Below are 19,626 nucleotides of genomic sequence, written 5' to 3' on the forward strand. Positions count from 1 at the left end.
ATCTACTACCTGACTATTAAAAACTTTAAAAACTTGCAGATATGTTTTAAAAATTGCAACATGGAGGACACAATCCATCCTCACTGCAAAAGCATCAGATGCTGCTGTTTCATAAAATCCACTGATTTTAGATTTGCAAGATATCCTTTGATGTTTAGTATTGTTGCTATTTGGCTAGACATCTTGGTAACTACATGGTTCCATTTCATCACTGAAACAAATCGGTTAGGGCTGGGAAAACAGGTGGCTGATGTACTGTTCTTTTACCGTGCGCACTGAAAAATGATGTCAAATGTGCATCAACATATGACAGCAGTCAGTCCTGAGCAGGGATTCAGATGCAGTAACTTGGATACCAACGCAGGTTATTACTGATGACTTTGTCTTAAGACATTTTTCACGTGATGTCATATGTGCATTGCTTAAGAGTTGTCCAGCGTAGTGGAAGTGATACAGCCACAGAAAACAGACAACATTCACCTTCAAAGTAAAACTAAACCTTTTACTTTGAAGGAGTAGTTTCCAAGTGTTTGAGCTCTCCTAGCAACCATAGCAATTGCAAGGAAGTTTTCGACAACTGCTTGGGAAATACACATTTTTCCTAACCAGCTAATGGTTGCCAGGAGGTCACTGATTGGTCTCTAGGCCTGCATGACTCAGGCTTTAGCAACTGATTTCACAGCAACTGCCATCAAACTCCAACAACAATTTACCAACGGGGGATAAATGTTTTTCCCTCAAGACCAGTGGTTGCCAGATGGTTGCAGACCAGCCTGTAGGCCTGGGTAGCTCCTTATTCTTTTGACCTTACAGCATCACGCTTCCATCATGGCAGACAAGATAACATGTGGTTAGAAATCACATGACTGCAGAACCTGAACTGAGCTATGAATAATCTCAGCAATCTAGGTTAAGACTTAATATAAGCATAATTACAGATGTCTGCAATGACGTATGAATCACGCCACCAGAATGTTAAAACAAACAAAAGCCTTCCACATTCTCACATTTCCCACACCGCCGACAGATAGCTGGCTTCAGTATCTCTATTACTCAGCATGCAGCAACAACAAGCACTTGTCTCAGCTGTGTCTATCACTGTTTTGGTGCTGCTCTGGAAACACTTGCCTTGTAGTCTGAACTACCGCTCGCACCTTCATGTATTTCCTTGGGAATTTTTGCATTTGCTCATTTTCCCCCCTCAAAGCCAACCTTGCGTTGTGCAGTCAATAAAGATGTTTTCTGTATTTGCATGTGCCTCATCACAGTGCAGTGGTGCGAGCTTGCTGTGCCACCATGGCCCAGGATGTAAGGTGGGTTTAATTAAAAAGGGATTGTTTATGAATGCAGGATATAGAAACACAGATGGACACCTAAACCAGTCTCAGTGATTTAACATCAAATGCAAAGCAGTGTTCAAACGTTGCTCTGAACTCCCGCTTATTAAAAATTTAACACACAGGCACTCCACAAACACAGGTTTCAAAAAAAATATTAGCATTGCTTTGTTTAGTCTATTGTTCCTCTCAAGAATATTGGATCTTTGTATTTACTTTAGCCTATAGTGTGTTCATTCAGGATACTAATACTATGCTTTAAGAAAGACCTAAACAACATACTTACTTGCTGTTTTAGTCTATCAATAACGCTGGTGAGAAGACGCTCCTCCTTCCCCAGTTGTGGTGTGGTCACGATAAAGTCTACATCGTGGCCAAAATCCTTCCCCCTGGAAACAAAGACATAGCACAGTTACCCACTCACTGTATCCTGGAAATAATGAAATGAATTACCTTTTAGTCATAGCATTTAACTGATGAAGAGGGAGGGTGGCAGACGGTGCTATTAAAAGAACAAGCCAAGCTAATGGCACTGTCTCTTTTTTTTCATTATTCAAACAAGTAATTTTTTCCCTTCAGTAGCTAAGTGTAAAAACCCTTTTTGTTGCCTCAGCTGTCAGAGCTTTAACTTTCATGAGAATCATCATTTTCTACTTGGATCGGTGTCATAAAGCGGACCCATATGGACCCTGAATAGGCTTGCACAATGCATTTACTCTGTCAGCACAACTGCACATAAGAGATGTTGCAGTACTGAGTGATTATCAAGTGATTATCTGGCAGAAGAAAAAGCTCTGGACGGAACCGCTGTATGGGCAGAAGATATGTGCACAAAAGGCATATCAAAGCTTCTGTCTGGCTCACTGGATCCATAGGCACTTGAGCAGAGAAGCAAGAAAAGCAAAAGCATCCCCATTATTTAATCAGGAGGAGCAAATGTAGTTTTTTTTTTCCTACCCTACTTTTCTGTCGCTTGAAAAGTAAATTATCATACACTTCTCTGCAGCGTTTTTATTAGAAGCCTATCCTTTTAAGTCACGGCACAGCAGCGAGTTATTCAGACTAATCAGAGGAAACGCGAGAAATATGCAGAAATCTATTGTAGACTTACTGAAATTTATCCCCGCTCAGAGGAAACCGTCCTGCTACAGAAGTGAGCGTCACAACATTTGTTTATCAAAATCTTTTGAATGTCAAATAAGCATGTTGCACTATGCGTAAATCTGTCACACCCAACCACACTAGGGAAGCCTGATCAAACAGTAAGGACTGTCAGGCTGACTGAGTGACCAAATTTAAACATGTGGACCCAAGCAAACACTGGGGTGCTGGCGTCACTGGTCAGTTTGTGTACACTTTGAGCAACTGTTTTTATTTCGATTTAGTTGTTGGCTTCTTCAGAATACACATGGTTCGGAGTTAGTACTAAACCCGGGCTTGATGGTGCGAATGCGGCGTGTAGATATTCTTTGGAAATTACAGTCCATATAGTCTAAGGTGCTTGGAAAGAAAAGCATCTGGACTTCTTTAAGTTACTTGAAGACATTTCACATCTCATCTGAGAAGCTTCTTCAGTTCTAAGGTCAAATGATGTTGAGTCCCAGATTTAAGCCCTAAGGGAGTGTCCAACAAAAGGGACACGGACCCCCTATTGATCCTCCATCTAATCACACGAGCCAAGGTGTGAAAACGGGTGTAGGTCACAATCAGCCAAGGTTTCGAGTGAACTCACTGTGAAACCTAGCCCCAATCTATCATGTGATTTCCTGAGGTCCATGTCCCTCTTGGGGGTCACTCTCATAGGACTTAAATCTGGAACTCTCCACCATTTGACCCTAGAACTGAAGAAGCTTCTTGGATGAGAGGTGAAACATCTTCAAGCAACTTAAAGAAGTCCAGATGCTTTTCTTTCCAAGCTCCTTAGACTACAATGACCTGGATGACTGAGAACCTTCACAGACATACAGTCCCATATAGTTTTCTAACTCCCAGCTATAGACTAATTTTCACTTTTTGTAATGGCCAGCAGGGGGTGACGTCAGTGAGAACTGCTGGTTGAGTCCAGCCGTATTGGAAACCTGCTCCTGTGAACTATGAGTCTACAGTCTCAGTTGCTCGTTTCAATTCTTACTAAATATAACAGGATTGAGGCAAAAAGCAGAATTAAGCAGGGTGTGCTTCACTATGCGACTGACACGTCAGTAGACTGTAAGTGTGCATTATCAACCGCAAACAAGCTTTGTGAGGTTTCACAATGAGACTAACCAAAGGGTGTTGTCACAGTGGTGGCACCGTTCCCCTTTGACTAAGCCTTGAGTTCTGGCATTTTTCCCATCTCTATATTATAATTTAATTTTTGTTTGTTTGATTGATTTTTGTTAGCAATAACTCACTGTAATATTAAAATCCAATTTAATTTTGGCTAGCAAAAAACTGCCATACAGGACACCGGCCTGTGAAGGGAATCATCTTTCCACGGCAACCTTGTGGCATTTCCAGGGGGCTTTATTATTTTCCCACTTATCAGAGACATAGAGATCAGAGAGCATTTGTTACTCTGATCACCTGCCTAATCTCCAGGAAACTGTCTCAACTTATTGAACAGGCTATTACTAGGAACCACTAAATTCATATCTTTGGTTATCAAAGCCATACGGTGACCACAGATATGCTGAAGAAAGTTTCGGTTCAAGAATTATTTCAGTTTTAATGTCTTCAGAAATTAGCATCTCCCTCTTTTTTTTGGCTGATTTTTGCTTTCTAAAACCCGGTTGCCTGTTTTCTGTTTGAGGACCACCCACTGTCCGATTTTCATACTTGAAGCTAAAAAACATTTTCAAAAAATTGTCATTATGAGTGAAACTGATTTGATACACACGGCAGGCCTACAGTTTAACACACATAGAGCTTATGTATTATTAGTTACATAAATCGACAGGATAAAAGAAGTGCGTGTACAAAAGTAGGAAGTATATTGCTGCCATTCATCAGACAGAAAGAAGACGTGGGATTATATAAGTTTATGCCTGTTTCTGCTTCTTTCAGAACATAAAATTTTAGTTACTTATATATATATATAAGACAGTACTATATATTGGGTATTTTGTTTTGTTATATATACATGTTCTATCTGTCTAACAGCCTTTTCACAATGTATATGGGGAGTGCTGGTCTGCATTAGTATATGAGTAGGTGATAGGTGTCAAAGTAATATCAGAGTGAAAGCCAGGAGCCATAGCTTCCCGGCAGAACTGTGCATCATAATTGGATGATCAATGTTATTCACCTGTAAGTGTTTTTTATGATGTGGCGGTCTGGTTTATGTACTATATTTCTGCATTGAGTATGCTATCTTATTACAGTTATATTACATTTACAATGTACATATGCAGTCATGCACATTATAATACTGATATATTGTTATCATATCCGTTTAATAGAAGGCACTTTGGACTGCCCCGTTATTTCCCAGGGGGTCGCAACAGCGAACAGATCTGCACATTTGATTTGGCACAGATTTTACACCAGATGCCTTTCCTGACATAACCCTCCCATTTATCCGGGCTCGGGACCAGCATGAGCAATATACGCTAGCTTGTGACCCACTCGAACTGGGTTTCATCATATCAATTTAGTAATATTTAATCATATATATCCATTATTATTTAACTTTCAAAACATAAACTGATGGGAATTTACGACTGTCCTTGAAAGGAGGTTTATATCTGTGCTTTGAAGCTCTTGAGAGGAGATCAATTTAGTGGCTGTGGCTGAGGTCCACTCCAGTTCCACCTGCTGATAATGCATTCCTCCTACGAGCAATATATTTATCATCCTCCAGCCAGTTAAGATCAGTCTGTGCTGTGCCAGGGTTTCAGAGGCGCTTCCAGTCAACACAATCACAAAAGCAGTTGGACACACCCACGTGTGCCTTACACCACGAGCAGCATCTGTGCTTACAATCATATTCACAGAAGCATATTCACTGCTTTGAGGTTTCCTTTAAAATTCTCAATGACGTATGTGTATCTACCAGTAATGATGCTCTGAGAGTACTTTGGCGTGCTCATTGGCATTCAAGCCAGACGATAATAAAATTAAGCCTTCAAGAGAAACGATGAGCTGCTCAGAAGTGTAAATATGACTGCAAATGGGTTTGAATGTACGCCCTGCGATGGACTGGCCCACCTGTCCAAGGGGTTTTCCTTCCTTTCACACAGTGCATCCTGTCACAGGCTGCAGGATAACTCAAAAACAGCAGTCAGACAGAATGATGAAAAGAAACTGTGAGTTTCTGGCGATTATAGTAGCTTGTGTGTGTAGACACAAATACACAGAAACAAACCAGGGCTAAAGTTGTGCCCTCAAATAACAGAAGATACCCCCGACCGTCGTCAAGTTTAGCTCTGGCACTACCTGCCAGAAGGCCTTGCATTATTTCACCCTAATCATTGCCCAACACCCACTCACACACACCTACACACGCACACACAAAAGCTTTTGAAAAAACAACGAGCGAAAAATCCTACATACGTAAGCACCAGTGTCACAGCAAACAACAAAGCAAAGTGACAATGAATGTTGGGGGCGATACAGCTCTAAAGAAGCCTCTGCAGGCACGAGGCTCGGTGTTTGATCTCTCTTTGCTGCTGCTTGACAGCAGCGAGAGTGAAGAAAGGTGCAGAGGCTGTGAATGGCTTGCGGGAACGCTTCAAAGGTCACTGTGGCTAATTCAGGGAGCAAGGAAGTAATAGAAAACAGCCATTAGAGCTGCAGAAGGCATGATAATGTTAATGGTTAGCATTAGCAGTAGACAGCGTGTACCCCTGTGGCATTTACAGAATCGAGCACCTGGTTTACAGGTTCACTCTGCAGCTGCGTCTTTGGTAACACTTATTCAATTTGCCTTGTGAGCCTGTTTTATTTTGTATTAAATATCAAAAGCTGTTAAGTGAATTCATTTTAACACTTGTGTTTAGACTTTGCAGTATATACATACACATATATAGGCCTCGATGTGAAGAGTTGGCACTTCTTTAATGAGTTGACTGTTAGGACAGCGCTACTTGAGAATGCATCACAGATTTCCATCTGCTGACTGAGCAACTTTTGCCTATGAAATCTCCCAACACTCAGCTTTAATTGGCAAAGCTGAGATTCCACAACACTTCCAGCTCGTACAGTGCGCTTAAGTTGTTAAGTGAGTCTCGCTGTTAGCCTCTGCTGCGCCGGCAAAACCCACTCGAGTGCACTGCATAAATGTGTGCCGAGAATAGCAAAGAAACCAAAGCGGGAAGGAGACAGAGAGAGATCATCAGCATAAATTGGGTTTACCTCCTATCAGAGCTTAAGAACGACCTAATCTTGTCAAATAGTGGTTTTCCGTGTCTGTGTGTGTATGTGTGTGTGTGTTAGGGGATAACATGGGAAGGTTATTTTAGGGGAAGCGGCATTTACGCTTTTCAGCTCCCTCCCATTTGAGCATCAGTATGTGTCAGGTCAGTGCAGATAATTCAGCAGCAGTCAGCGGAAAGGCGGATGACAGCATGTCGTGCACATTCTTCCAGCATACCAGGGGTTCTCCTTCTTCTTCTTCGTCTCTGCCTTTAGCAGTGCAACTTCAGAGCTCTGTTCCTGTTTAGCATTGGACACCTACTCCTGCTCAGTGGGATGGATGGATGTGAAGATGTGGGTAAAAACAGAAGAATTGATAGGCGTTCGGGCACAGCTGCACGTCGATAAACACCTGGTTTGAATTTAGGCCATCTAGTCTTTTATCGCGTGAGGGAAAATGCTAAATTATTAAGTGTTACTGCACAAAGACAATGAAATACACATGGTTATTTACAGTTTTGTGTGGACGACATGACGACACGCATGAATAATACAGATCTGCGAAGTGTTAGGCTACGGGCGTCTGCAGGCTAAGCTCTGCAAAACTTAGGTCACAAAAAAGCAACCAGGCTTTGTTTGTGACTATGCATCATTTTCCCCTTCTATCAGCCTTCCCATCCACATTTCTTGCTAACACAGCAGTGCGAGGCGATAATCAGGAAGATATGAAATGAGAACAGGAAAAAGCAGCTAAGTGTGGCCTATTCTTCATGACCAGATGGCTTGTTTTGCTCTTTCCTCCCCTGCAAGCTGATAATGAGGTTTGTTTTAGAATCACGACACCCCGAACTAAGCCGATAAGGAATACTTATCTCAGCTGTTGTTCAAGGCAAACTGTGCGGTGGGACTCGGCGGCTGTTTGCGGATTTGAGAGGAGACACCAATGCCCCCCCCCCCCTCATCAGTGTCACTTTGAGTCATATTCCAGACAATTTGATGTCCCTCAGTAGGGACTTGCCTGCCTCATACTGAAATAAACACAGTGTTCCGCTGACACTGCGTGAGCCTTCACATGCAGTTGTGGAAGAAGCTGTATTTTCAAGTGTAATCTATTTTTAATCCTCCCCTCCAACAAAACCGCTTTAAGACTTGTCACCCGCCTTCCACAGCTGTCCTTTCAATAAGGCTAATGTCAGTGGCATCAACAAATCCTCGCCACGCTGTTTCTCTCTGAAGTGGATGACAGCCTGAGTTTATTCCAGCACACGAGTTATTTTGTGAAACTTTTGGGAGTCGTGGTATCTTTTTGTGCATCTTCTGCTGAGATGAAAGATTTGCCAGAGCCGGGTGCAGCTATTTAAGGAGGTATATAGGATATGCACATTTCCATTTTTGACAAGGGGTATCGGCTAGAAAGATGAAGCTAATAAGAGACTCTACACCAGGCTCAAAATTATAGGTAATTAAATCGAGCTTTGACAGGACTTTAGAAGGGAACATTTTCAAATATGTCACCGTGAAACGAGTAAGTGGATTATTAGTGGTACTGCTGGCATCTTAGAAAGCATATGAACTATTTTGGTGTAATAGACCTCATACTGCCTCCCACTGTGTTTAAACCATGTCTGGAGAATCAGCCTTTCAACAAGATAAAGGTAAATTACTTACTTGCTTCCTGATAATGCACAAGTTATCGTTCTTCAATTATAGCGCCGCATGATTCCAATTAGGTCTATCTCGCTCTCTCTCTCTCTCCAAAGTCTGCACCAAATATGGGGTGAAGTAAATGTGTGTTTCATTTCCCCGAATTTGAAGCCATAAAGGCGCTCTTGCAGGCCCCTTTACACTTTGCAGCAGACTCCTGGCCCATAAATCTTGAGCTGTTCCTCTCCCTCATTCTTGAAGTTAACTATCCATGATGCTCTAATCACCTTCCTCGACTCTCTTACCACATTTCCCCTCTGAGCAGTTATTTACATAATCAGACATCATTCCAGCTGTCATTTAACAATTTGAAGATTGGAGCGTTTTTTTTTTTCCTTGTGGATTTTCACAACATCCTTATTTAGGAAATTTGTGAATCTTTCCCATTTACACATTTGCCCACCCCTCCTGATTTCTTAGGTTGTTCTTGTTTTTTACATATTTGCCACATTTACATGCTTCAGATCATCAATCGAAATTTAATATTAGACAAAGATAACCCGAGTGAACACAAAAAGCAGTTTTTAAATGATGGTTTCATTTGTTTAAATAAAAAGTTATCCAAACTTACCTGGCCCTGTGTGAAAAAGCAGCTGCTCACTAGACCCGACACCTGGTTGCAAGATCCTGGGCAATCAAGTGTTTTTGATAACTGGGGATGAGTCTTTCACATCAGTGTGGAGGAATTTTGGTCTACTATTCTTTTCAGAATTGTTTTAATTCTTCCACCCTGGAAGGTTTAAGATCATGCCAAAAATCAGTCTGATTTAAGTACAGACTTTGACAAGGCCACTCCAAAACCTTCATCTTTTGGTGTGTTTTGGATTATTGTCCTGCTCCATAACCCAAGTGCGCTTGAGCTTCAGGGCATGAACTGGTAGAGAGCAGAAGTTATGGCTCCAGCAATTACAGCAAGTTGTCCTAAAGCAGGAAAACACACTACAACCACGGCTGGTATGATGTTCTTTTTATGAAATGCTGTGTTGGTTTTGTGCCAGATGTAAAGGGACTCAAAACTTCCAGAACGTCCAAAAGGTATTTGGTTTGTCAGTCCACAGAATTTTTTCCCAAAAGATTTTGCTTTGGAAATGTCCCATGCATGCCATTTTACCCAGCGTCTTTCTTTTTGTTGAATCATAAACAATGGCTTTAACTGAAGCAAGAGATGTCTGCAGTGCATTAGATGTTGTTCTGGGTTCTTTTGTGACTTCCTGATTCTTGGAATAATTTTAGTCAGCCCAACACTCCTGGGAAGGTTCACCACTGTTGCAAGTTTTCTCCATTTGTGAGGCTTACATCGTGGTTCACTGGAGTCCCAAAGCCTGAGAAATAGCTTCGTAACCCTTTACAGACTGATAGATGTCAGTGATGTTGTTTCTTTAGTGGCATGATGGTTTTTTGTTTGTTTTTTTTTTAATCTTTTAATCTACTTCACTTTGTCGGACAGTTTCTACTTAGGTAATTTCTTGATTCAACAGTTCTGGCAGTAATCAGGCCTGGGTTTGGGTAGTGAAATTGGACTCAGTTTTTCCCAAAAGAAATGTTGTCAATCACAATTAATTCATAATTTAACAGGGGGGGGTAATCAGAGGGCTAGGTACATTTGGATAGTTTTGTTTTTTTATGTAATGTATGTTTTGAGCAGAGAAATAATACCATTTCCTTAATAAAATTAAGTTAAGCCATCCCTAATAAAGTGCCCACTGAGTGTATATATCATATTTTTCACAGGTGATTTTTAATAAAACACTCGTGTGATTCGTGTAGGCAGCAGGTATTTCTTTGATAAAGGCGTCCTTGTCTGCTAGTTTGAGTGTTAAAGGTTACTTTGTATCAACCTCTGATTGGTCTACAAGAACTGCAAATAAAATAGATTTCATTTACAGTCTCAACACTGGTCTAAAAATCCATGAAGGGACATGTGTATGGCCTACAAAATGATTTTAGGGTTTGGCTGTTGATTTACAATTTTTTTTTTTTTGCAATGCGCAAAGAAAATGCTCACAGCAAGAGAAATCAAAATGAACAGTGGACGTGGTTTAAACGGCTTGAGGTAAGAAACAGATTTCAGGAAAAGCACCATGCTGTCTCTTTGTTTAGACAATTGTGTCATTCTGGAGTTGCAGTCGGCATCTGGTGCTGCAAATATTTCCTCCTAGTATAAAATAGTGAAGTACTCTGATTTCATGCACATTTGCTGCCAAGCTAGTATGCTGTAAGGATCAGCATGTAAATCGGTGTTGTATATTACAAAGTGTGTTGAATTTGCAAAGCCTTTGGCTACACCTGACAAATGTGAGATAATGCCACGATACCGGTCCTGTAGCTAAAGTGACTTTTTTTCCCCGTTATAAAAGTTAGCGTATAGTAATTTTCTACCAAACTCTGACAAACAGAATACAGCAAATGCAGAAAAGGAAAACTTTAATAAGGTTTTAAGGGAGCAGGAATAACTCCAGTAACATGTGATGTTTGCAGTCCAGACACTATTAAAGACCATCAGCAAAGCCGCGGCAGCTCTGTTACCCCTGTAGAGAGGCAAGCGCCCATCCTTACTGCCAGACTGCTTTTGAATTATTTACCTCACACGCCACTGGTTACGGCTGGATTTTTACAACACCACAGAGCGGAGTGCTCCACACTTACTGAGCCACAAAGCACTGCGCATAACAAAATAAACAAATAAATAAATAAATGAAACAGCACCACAAAGACGTGCCAATGGAGGGAGGCACCGGCTGCGAGCGAACAGTGGCACTCAGCAGGTAGCTTTACAAGCGCACTCACTGTGCACTCTGAGACTGACAAATGTAATGCACTTTAGCATCTTAATGTAAATGCAAAACGTTAGTAACCCGTGCTATCTGGCGTTCTGTTTTACTGTCAAGAACAAAGGCGTGAGATGGGGAATATTCTGCGGTGGTAAATATCAAATTAATCCGTTTTGTCTAAGAACTCTCGAAAACTGCAAGATGCAATTAGACACCAGCGGCTCTGACGCTTCTACCCAGACACTCACTCTGTGACTTCTATGCTCTGATATCAGATAATAATAATAATAACAGTAATAAGATCCACCTGGGAATCAAGCAGACCTCTTGAGGCTTTGCTAATGTCTTTGCTTTCCCTGTGTATAATATGAACAGAACAATAATGGGGGATGGGGAGGGGCGAGGAAAGACTGAAGGTGCCGTTGTGTTTCATCTTCAAATATCAACACTGAAAGGAGGAGACAAGTCTTGTACCTGCGAAAGCCACCTGTCAGTGTGAGTATGGCGTCCGGTGTGATCGCACGGACAGCTTCGTCAATAATGTTCCCCAGGGCTTGGGCCTCTGCTTTACTGACAGCCCTGGAGATGTCTCCATAATGCAGAAAACCTGCAGGGAAAAAGACCACGTGGTTATTAGTCTGGAAGCCAGCCATCAATCATAGCCATTTGCTCCGGGGAACTGGAGAGTCAGAGTGAATTAAAGGTAAGGTAAAAATGGGATGTGTTCTCCTGGCTGATAGAAGACGGCCGCCGGTGTTCGACCGCTGCAGACACAAAACGACTGCAGCGAAATGAAATGCATTAATTATCCATTTCTTTTTTTGTCCCCCACCGAAGAATGGAGCTTCCCCCAACAATTAATTAGAAAACCTTTAATGATATTTCTGCTTCTAATGAAGTAAATTAAATGGGGTTATTCGTGTTTCTGCTCTTTTTCAAGACTCGTCGAGCACGACGGAGGGTTCAGGGTTCAGACAGATTTTCCACGTCAAAAACTCACACGGTATTTCTCCGCACGGAGTCGACACCGCAGTGTTCCAAGTGATCGATTACGACCAGTTTGATGAAGGTGTCTGTCAGCGCAATACATTATGGGACGGAGTTTGAAAGTGAATGGAAACCTGCGAGCGATGCAGTACAGTGTTTTGAATTACCATCCAGCTACACTCCAAGCAGCAGAAGAAGCAGAGAAATGATGCAGACGAATGAAAAGCTGAATATCAGTATTTTGTTTTTCATATGTGAGAGCACTGTGGGGTATATGTCACTGTCGAAAGCTGATGCTATCTGCATGTCTGGCTGCTTCTGTCTTGGTATATTTCTTCATATTTCTCACTCACGTATTCCTTTCACATTTGATCACATCTGTTTCTTTTATATTTTTTAGAGAGGCACTCCAAACACCTTTAATTCTGTCTGTTTATGGTTTCTTAAGCATGAAGCCTAAGCAAACTTTTTCCTTTAGCACCACAAACAGGTTCACATTTGTGGGTTTCATCTCTGTGGATTGTTATATTTGATGCAGGCCCTCGATTTTCATCAGGTCATCATTTTAAACTTTACGCCGAGCACTTTGGTTTATGACCGCGGAAATTAATGACGTTCTCATCAGCCTCGGCCGACCTCAGCTCCCACTTGTGAATGAAGCATCCATCAAATCTGCGTTTCGTAGTCAGAAACTCCTCCGACAAAAATAAACAATGAATTTGAGATTAATGACAACGGCTCACGGAAAATTTGCACGGAGGCTCCGAGTTCATGTCACGGCATGTCGTAGAAGCACACGAGAACAGAGCGCTCCACCTGAACTGAAAAACATCTAAGGCCACACAAACCTGCGCTCTGTATGTTAATTAGCAAATGCTAGCTTTCTAACACAAAGATGGAGATTCACAAGATATTTAATTACCAGGGGACCTCGTGTGATCGCTAATACCAGAAGCATCTAATAATTTGCTCATTTCACAGCTCTTACTAGTACTAGAGGTCAAATAAGTGTATGTTATCTCCTTCATGGAAAACCTGGATGCTTTATCTGTTTTTTTCATCATAAATGAGAGGCCTCATCGTGTGAAGAGCACGGCAAATCCTCACAACAACACACATCTGTGCGCCGTAAAAAAAACGTTGTTGTAAATTGCAAAGTGAGCAGCAGGATGGAGCGGTGTCTCCCAGCTGCGTGCTTGCTGATTTTTAAGTGGCATAAAAGAGTTGTTCATCTCAATAATGTGTGACATGCTCTCGGTTGTAATTTCACTCAAAAGCCAAACGAGCCAAACCAGTGGACAGAATAAATATTGAGGGGAGGTGGGGGTATATGCTAAAATTTATGCTGTCGTATACCACAAATACCGGCCTGGCGACAGTTGCTGGAGGTGAAGTTAAACTGTTTAGAACACATCATCTGCGCTTTATGAAAACCAAGACAAGACGAAGCGTCAATCCATGAAGTATTTCACAGGAGAAGTAAAGAATCTGAGCTGCTGTTGGAGCTACGAACAAAAGCAGGGCGTCCTCGCATTCAGAATCATCCTCTGTGCATAAATGCATGAAATATCTCACCTTCAGAAAAAGCATCTTTGTAGAATGGCTCAAAAACAACTAATAACTACCACAAATGAAAAATAAATTTTCAGCTTTTGGCCAGTTTGCTTTTCTTTTAGCCTCACAGAGCCACTCTTGTGGCAGTGGGCTGTAAATTGTTGAAAAAATCTTAGCACCAACTTAATTCGATGGCCCGCTCTGGCGCGACAGAGTGGTGAGACGTCTGCACCATGCCTCCCCTTCAGAGTCACTACTTATTGATTTAGGTTGTTTTTTTTTTTTGTAAGAAAAACTCTCCTGTTGTGGTTTTTTTTACAGTAAACTCCCTGCTGATCATATCTCACTTTAGAGAAAACACATTACCGCTAGAGGCTCACATCCTTTGGGAGTAAACAAAAAAAAGGCACAAATAAAGTCCCAAACGACATGCAGCCCCACCCCCCGCAGGGATTTAACAATTAGGCCTTTGAGTCTCTCTTGGAAGCGAGCTCGACTTGAAATTTTTCCTCTATAATTTGTAAAGTGGCGGAGCGAGGATGGTGAGATGTTGATGTACCACTTTGTTGCATCCGGTTGAGACGAATGCCGGGCTCCGCCAGAACGTCGCTGAATGAGCGCAGCCCTCTGCGGTACCACTTCTCAGCTGTCTTAGGTCCAACCCCAAACACACTTGTGAACAGCTGGCAGGAAACGAGGTAAGTATGTAATCAAGGAGACATGCTCTGAAATGACAGGTTCTTCTGAGAAGAGGTAAGCATTCAAAGTTTCCAAGAGCTCCGAGTCCTTAAGAGGGAGCAACAGAGCGCATCATTTTCACAGCGAGTTAAAAGCTCCAGAATGGAGAAAGCGAGCCATCGACTGAGTTGTTATTCATCCACTGACCTTTAGTATTTGATACCTTTCATCCGAGAGTATTTTCTCGACTTCAAACGAGTGGCCGTGTTGAAGGATCTCCTGCAAAACACAAAGGCGGATGATATTATCATCAAGGAAAGCAATGTCTGTGTCAGCATCGGCGTGTTTTCCCCTGGGTTCCCCCCCAGCCGGCTATTAACAAATGGGCCCCAAATCGCTGCTTATTTGAGAAACCATCCACTTATATCAGGCGTCCTTATTTCCATTTCTTTTCCTTTCGACAAATAATGGCTTTGTTGTTGCGAAACCTGGGATTAATACCTGTTTTATGGCAATCATAAAAAACCCCAAGGTAATGTTTTCCCCCAGATTCTGTTGTTTGCTCCAAAACCGCTTTGTTCTGCATTTAATTGCCTGCGTCTCTCAGTGAGAGTGCCGCCAATTTTGCTGGTCACATTTTAACTGTCTTCATTATGCGAAGAATCAGGTAGCAGCTATCTGGTTAATATCGGCCAGGGGGAAATGAGCCTGCATGCTTTTGCTCTGGGATAAGTATCCGTGTGCATTTTGAGCTTGTGCATGAATGGATGACAGCCTGTATCGGTGAGCCAGTGAACCTAACATCCACACTGTGAGTACAATGCAGTTTGAAGCAGCCTTCACTGCTCAGTGATGCATCCACCCGTCCACCTCTGCTTTTCAAGCCCCCAGCTAAGGCCAACCTCAAAACGCACGGATAATGCTTCAACATACTCCCCGCTCCGGGAAAGACACACTTCTTTACATGCACGGCTCCTCTCCCTCTCTCACACAAACACACACACACACATACAGCAAACACATATACTGACTATTCATCCCCCAACTCTGCCTCAGTGCTCCCAGACTTTCATGTCAGTAGGTTTATATATTTTCCCCACTTTGGATGTTCAGTCAGCAGTGAGCAGTTCAGTCGCTGCTGACAGAGTGTCGCTCCGATGTTCACAGGCACATCAAGCATTTTGTTTTCACTCTGTTTGGTTTCACTTTGTTTTTTGTGTCATGTCATTTTTGGTGTTTTGAGCAGCAAACTGTTCAAAGAGACAACCCCAGCGAAAGGCGTGCGTCTGAATTGTGCAAGGAGAACAAGAAGGAGAGGTCACTTACAGGCAGTCTAATTTGGTCTCCCCGGGACATTTATGCTATTTTGTTTAATGAATCTGACTCGGCGCTGACAGCTTTGACAGATTCGGAAACGCGCTGTGAGTTGCGCAGCGTGTATGTTAGGTTTAACGTGTCAGAGAGAGCCGGGTTGCTGAGCTCACCTTGTTATCCTACAGGGACCTGGCGTTCTCTCAGAGCGAGCATCCGCACTTTCCCTGACAACCTGCCATGATTCCTGCCCTGAGCTCGAGTGTAGATGTGGAGATGTAGTGACCCAATAAGACTTTTTTTTTTGTCTCAGAGACAAAATATATTTGTCTGATACCCATCAACGTGTGCTGCATGTGTGCAGCAAAGTTTTTATTCATACATCTGTACGTCTTTCTTTCATATATTTCTTAGAGACTGAACTCAGCATTGAGAATCTCCTCCAGAAAGGCTTATGTGTGCAGATGGTCACTGATTCAGCTACATTCTTCTTGCTAGCACAGAGGGAAAAAAAACTATTTCTAAGTAATGGAATGCGTCATATACAATAGAGCCAGCCTGTTTAAACTACTTCTGTCACATCAATGCCTCCTTATTTAAAGTGGGCCTATTATATTCATTTTTAACTCCATATTTTGCTCTTGAACTCCACCGCAGACGCTTTGCATGATTCACAGTCCTTATTAAACCTATGCTGTGCCTTGGTGCAGCCTCTCAACAGACATTTTAACTTCCTTTCATCAGCCTTTAAGTTAACTTTTTTCTGATTTCTGCCCCTCGCAAGCAAATGGTTCGGACAGACGGTGGGTCGGGATACTTTGCTCACAAAGAATCCCCCACCAGATCATCTGATCTCACTACATACGTACAAAAAGGGAATAAAACCTTCTGAAATAATACACAGCGCTGTGCAAAAGTCTTGAGCCATCCCTCATTTCTTAATGTCCACAATAAGAAATGTGGACATTAAGAAAAAGAAAACTGAGGAGAATGGACAAGCAGAGGGTAAACGATAAGGTGTAGGTCTGACAAACAAACTACAGCAGATGAACAGAAAAGACCTGACACAGGACCTGTGAGATCCAACTGGCCCTTCAGCTGATCCAGCTACTGTTCACTGAAGCCTCACCAGAAATGGTGATCTTGAGGAAGGGAAACAGGCTGAAAAGGCTGAGGGATGTGACATCACACATGCAGTGGAATGGCAATTGTTGGCAACAGGTCTTATGGAGGAATTCAAATTAGATTTTCTTTGCATTTCAGACTGTAGGTTTGGAGATCACAGTTTTAAATAGCTCTATATAGCAATATTATCACTTTGACCTTCAATTCAATCTATTGACCTTGAAGGAGAGGTCAAGTCATAGTGATATTAAATCTTTTATATTTATATAGTACTTTCTACATGTTGACAATACACACCACACTGCAAGAATCATAGTTATAAGGCTTTTTGTCCATTTCAAACCACTAAACCATTAAGTTGACTTTGAAGACCTTGGTGGGCATAGCCAGATTTAATAGATTGTAAACATGACACCACTACACACCACTACAACGTTTGACCTGAATTCATTCCAAACTTTTCAAGCTATCGTGTTTACAGACAGAATGACACGCACGTACACAACCAAAAATATAACCTCCTCGGCGGAGGTAATGAGGAGTGGCTTTTGCCAGGTTTTGTATTTGTCCATCTCTTGATGTGGTGTGTCTTTTTTTCTTAATGTGAATTTTAATCTAATGAAGCTGGAGAAGTTCATTCGTTGGAAACTATTTCCAGCAGCACATTAATAAAGATAGTGATTTATCGAACGGGTCCTCATCAATCAGCACTGAAATTACACCCCCTCCCCGTTATGTGCTGCATCTTACTTTATTTTATTTTGATTTATTTCAGAGCCTGGTGTTTACAGAGGTGACATTTGGTAAAACATTAATTTTACAGTAATGTAATGTCAAACCCCAAAACACGTCCATGTATTGAATTTATGGCAAACTACTCAACCTGGAAAGTTTGCAATTAGGGAAAAGAAATGCCGACGCTTTCGTCCTCATCATCAGTGAGCTGATGTCGCTTCACATTCACAAGGACTTAGTGATCACGTGTGTTATACAGTTCAAAGGCTTAGAGCCTAACTACTGTCAATCCCCCACACACAGGTCCGTGGGGATATTGTCAATATGTAAACAGTCTATTGGCCACGCAGAGGGTTGGTCACGGTCTTGTTCACTGCAGTAAATTCTTGGGTTTTTTCTTGCCTTCCTTTGCAGAGGAGCAAAAAATACGAGTAGTAATAGTTGTGAAAACGTATCGTATTTGAAGTGAAATCATTTGAGGCCGTTGCCAACATGCGCTACTCAATTAGGTGTTTTAAACAAATGGCTTTATTGATCCCTTATTTGCTAGTGCAAAGGATCAATCAGTGTCAATATTTTACGCTGGTGTTAGTTAATTCTGTCACTTCATATCACATAAGCATAAATATTAATAATGGCCATTGGTTTCGAGTGCTTTAGCTCATAAATCACATGCTGCGTGTTTCGAATCATCGCCGACGTCTTCCAAGCGTGTTTCCAAAATACTAAACTGTATCTTCATGGCAGCAAATTATTCTAGATCATTGCACAACTGCATAAATAGGGTCCGGGAAGTTGCGTGAGTTATGGTTTGCACACCTAATCTGAAAGCTTTGATTTTGCGACGTTGCATTCAAAAGACGTGTTGTCAGAAAATCCAACCCAGACGATAAAATGAGGGCAACAGTTTCAGTTTTCAGGGCATTAGACATTTCATTATATTTCGTTTTTAAGTGACACATGACACCAGAACCAAAATACAGAGGGAAAATGCATTGGTTATTAACTGGACTGCTGTGGATTAAGTGAAACTGGGCCTTACCTCTATGACACACATAGAGTGTTCCCCCAGGCAGGGCAGGTCTTCTGTGACCCGTAAATTCTGCACCGTCCAGGGCAGACTCTTCAGCACAGATGCAGCCCTCCTGAAGGCCAAGCACGGACCCTCCATGTCATTGAGTTCATGGCTCTCTGCCAGCACTTCAAATGCATCCTGCAGGTGAAGGAATAATTAAGAAAGCAGATCTTATGCACATCTAAAGGATGTAGATTAAAAAGCATAACAAGGCAAAATTGTTGCAAATAAAGGAAGAGAAAACTGGGAAGAAAAAGAGAAGCCAAGTAAAAATATGTCAGGTGTGCATTCACATGCGAGATGCATTGACCTGTAGAAGGAAACCAGACAAAGAGAGAGGTTTCCTCCCCCCCATCCTCTATCAGTACTGGCTGTCTCTGCTCCTGTCCCTGTCACCGTCCCTGTACAGTAGAAACCTGCTGCATGTTGTTTTTCTTCTAGATGACTGGACAGAGACATTAGAGGCTGGCAAACACCAGACAGGAGCCTGTTATTTTCCACTTGTTTACCACAGCCTCCCATGGGGCAAGCCACAGACTTTCTCTGTACAAAGGCAGGATTTTTGGACCCTGGATTGACAGAAAGGAAGGATCTACCACATTTACAGCTCTCTAATTTTGAAATCAGAATCTGCTTTAATCATTATTTCATCATTAAAAATCAAATTGATCAAGAGGCTATGAGTGTTTTTCATCCTGTTGTCTTTTTTTTTTTTTACTCATGGGGATTGTTCGCAGACACAGGAAACAAGGCTGATGCAGGCACGTGCATAAATGATGGGTAAATATACTGTACATGTTCAAGACAAACTATTAACAGCTGTTTTAAAAAAAAATCTGGTAATTGTTTAAGGAACAACAGTACTCTAATGCCATAATTGGCCACTTTGTACGACAGAAACCAAGCACAGTTCAGTTTTGCACCCTTAATTATACAGAACCAAAACAACTCTGTTCCCAGCACTTTTCTGACATTTTATCAACAAGCTGTTTATTGTTTTTCCAGGAAAAATGCT

The 19,626-nt window shown here is 41.9% G+C and overlaps 1 protein-coding gene across 1 annotated transcript in view; it reads right to left on the reverse strand.

The window, feature by feature from the left end:
• Positions 1 to 19,626, reverse strand: part of dntt (deoxynucleotidyltransferase, terminal) — a 96,627-nt gene that overhangs the window by 50,841 nt on the left and 26,160 nt on the right. Inside the window, exons 4-8 of the mRNA XM_026190400.1 lie at positions 18,579 to 18,749; positions 14,573 to 14,644; positions 14,247 to 14,370; positions 11,621 to 11,753; positions 1,624 to 1,726 (exon numbers count right to left, since the gene is read on the reverse strand). Of these exons, the coding sequence (XP_026046185.1) occupies positions 1,624 to 1,726; positions 11,621 to 11,753; positions 14,247 to 14,370; positions 14,573 to 14,644; positions 18,579 to 18,749 (603 nt within the window). The remainder of the gene's footprint in view (positions 1 to 1,623; positions 1,727 to 11,620; positions 11,754 to 14,246; positions 14,371 to 14,572; positions 14,645 to 18,578; positions 18,750 to 19,626) is intronic.

The sequence above is a fragment of the Astatotilapia calliptera genome, chromosome 13 (genome assembly GCF_900246225.1).
Source record: "Astatotilapia calliptera chromosome 13, fAstCal1.2, whole genome shotgun sequence".
Taxonomy (NCBI): Eukaryota; Metazoa; Chordata; class Actinopteri; order Cichliformes; family Cichlidae; genus Astatotilapia; species Astatotilapia calliptera.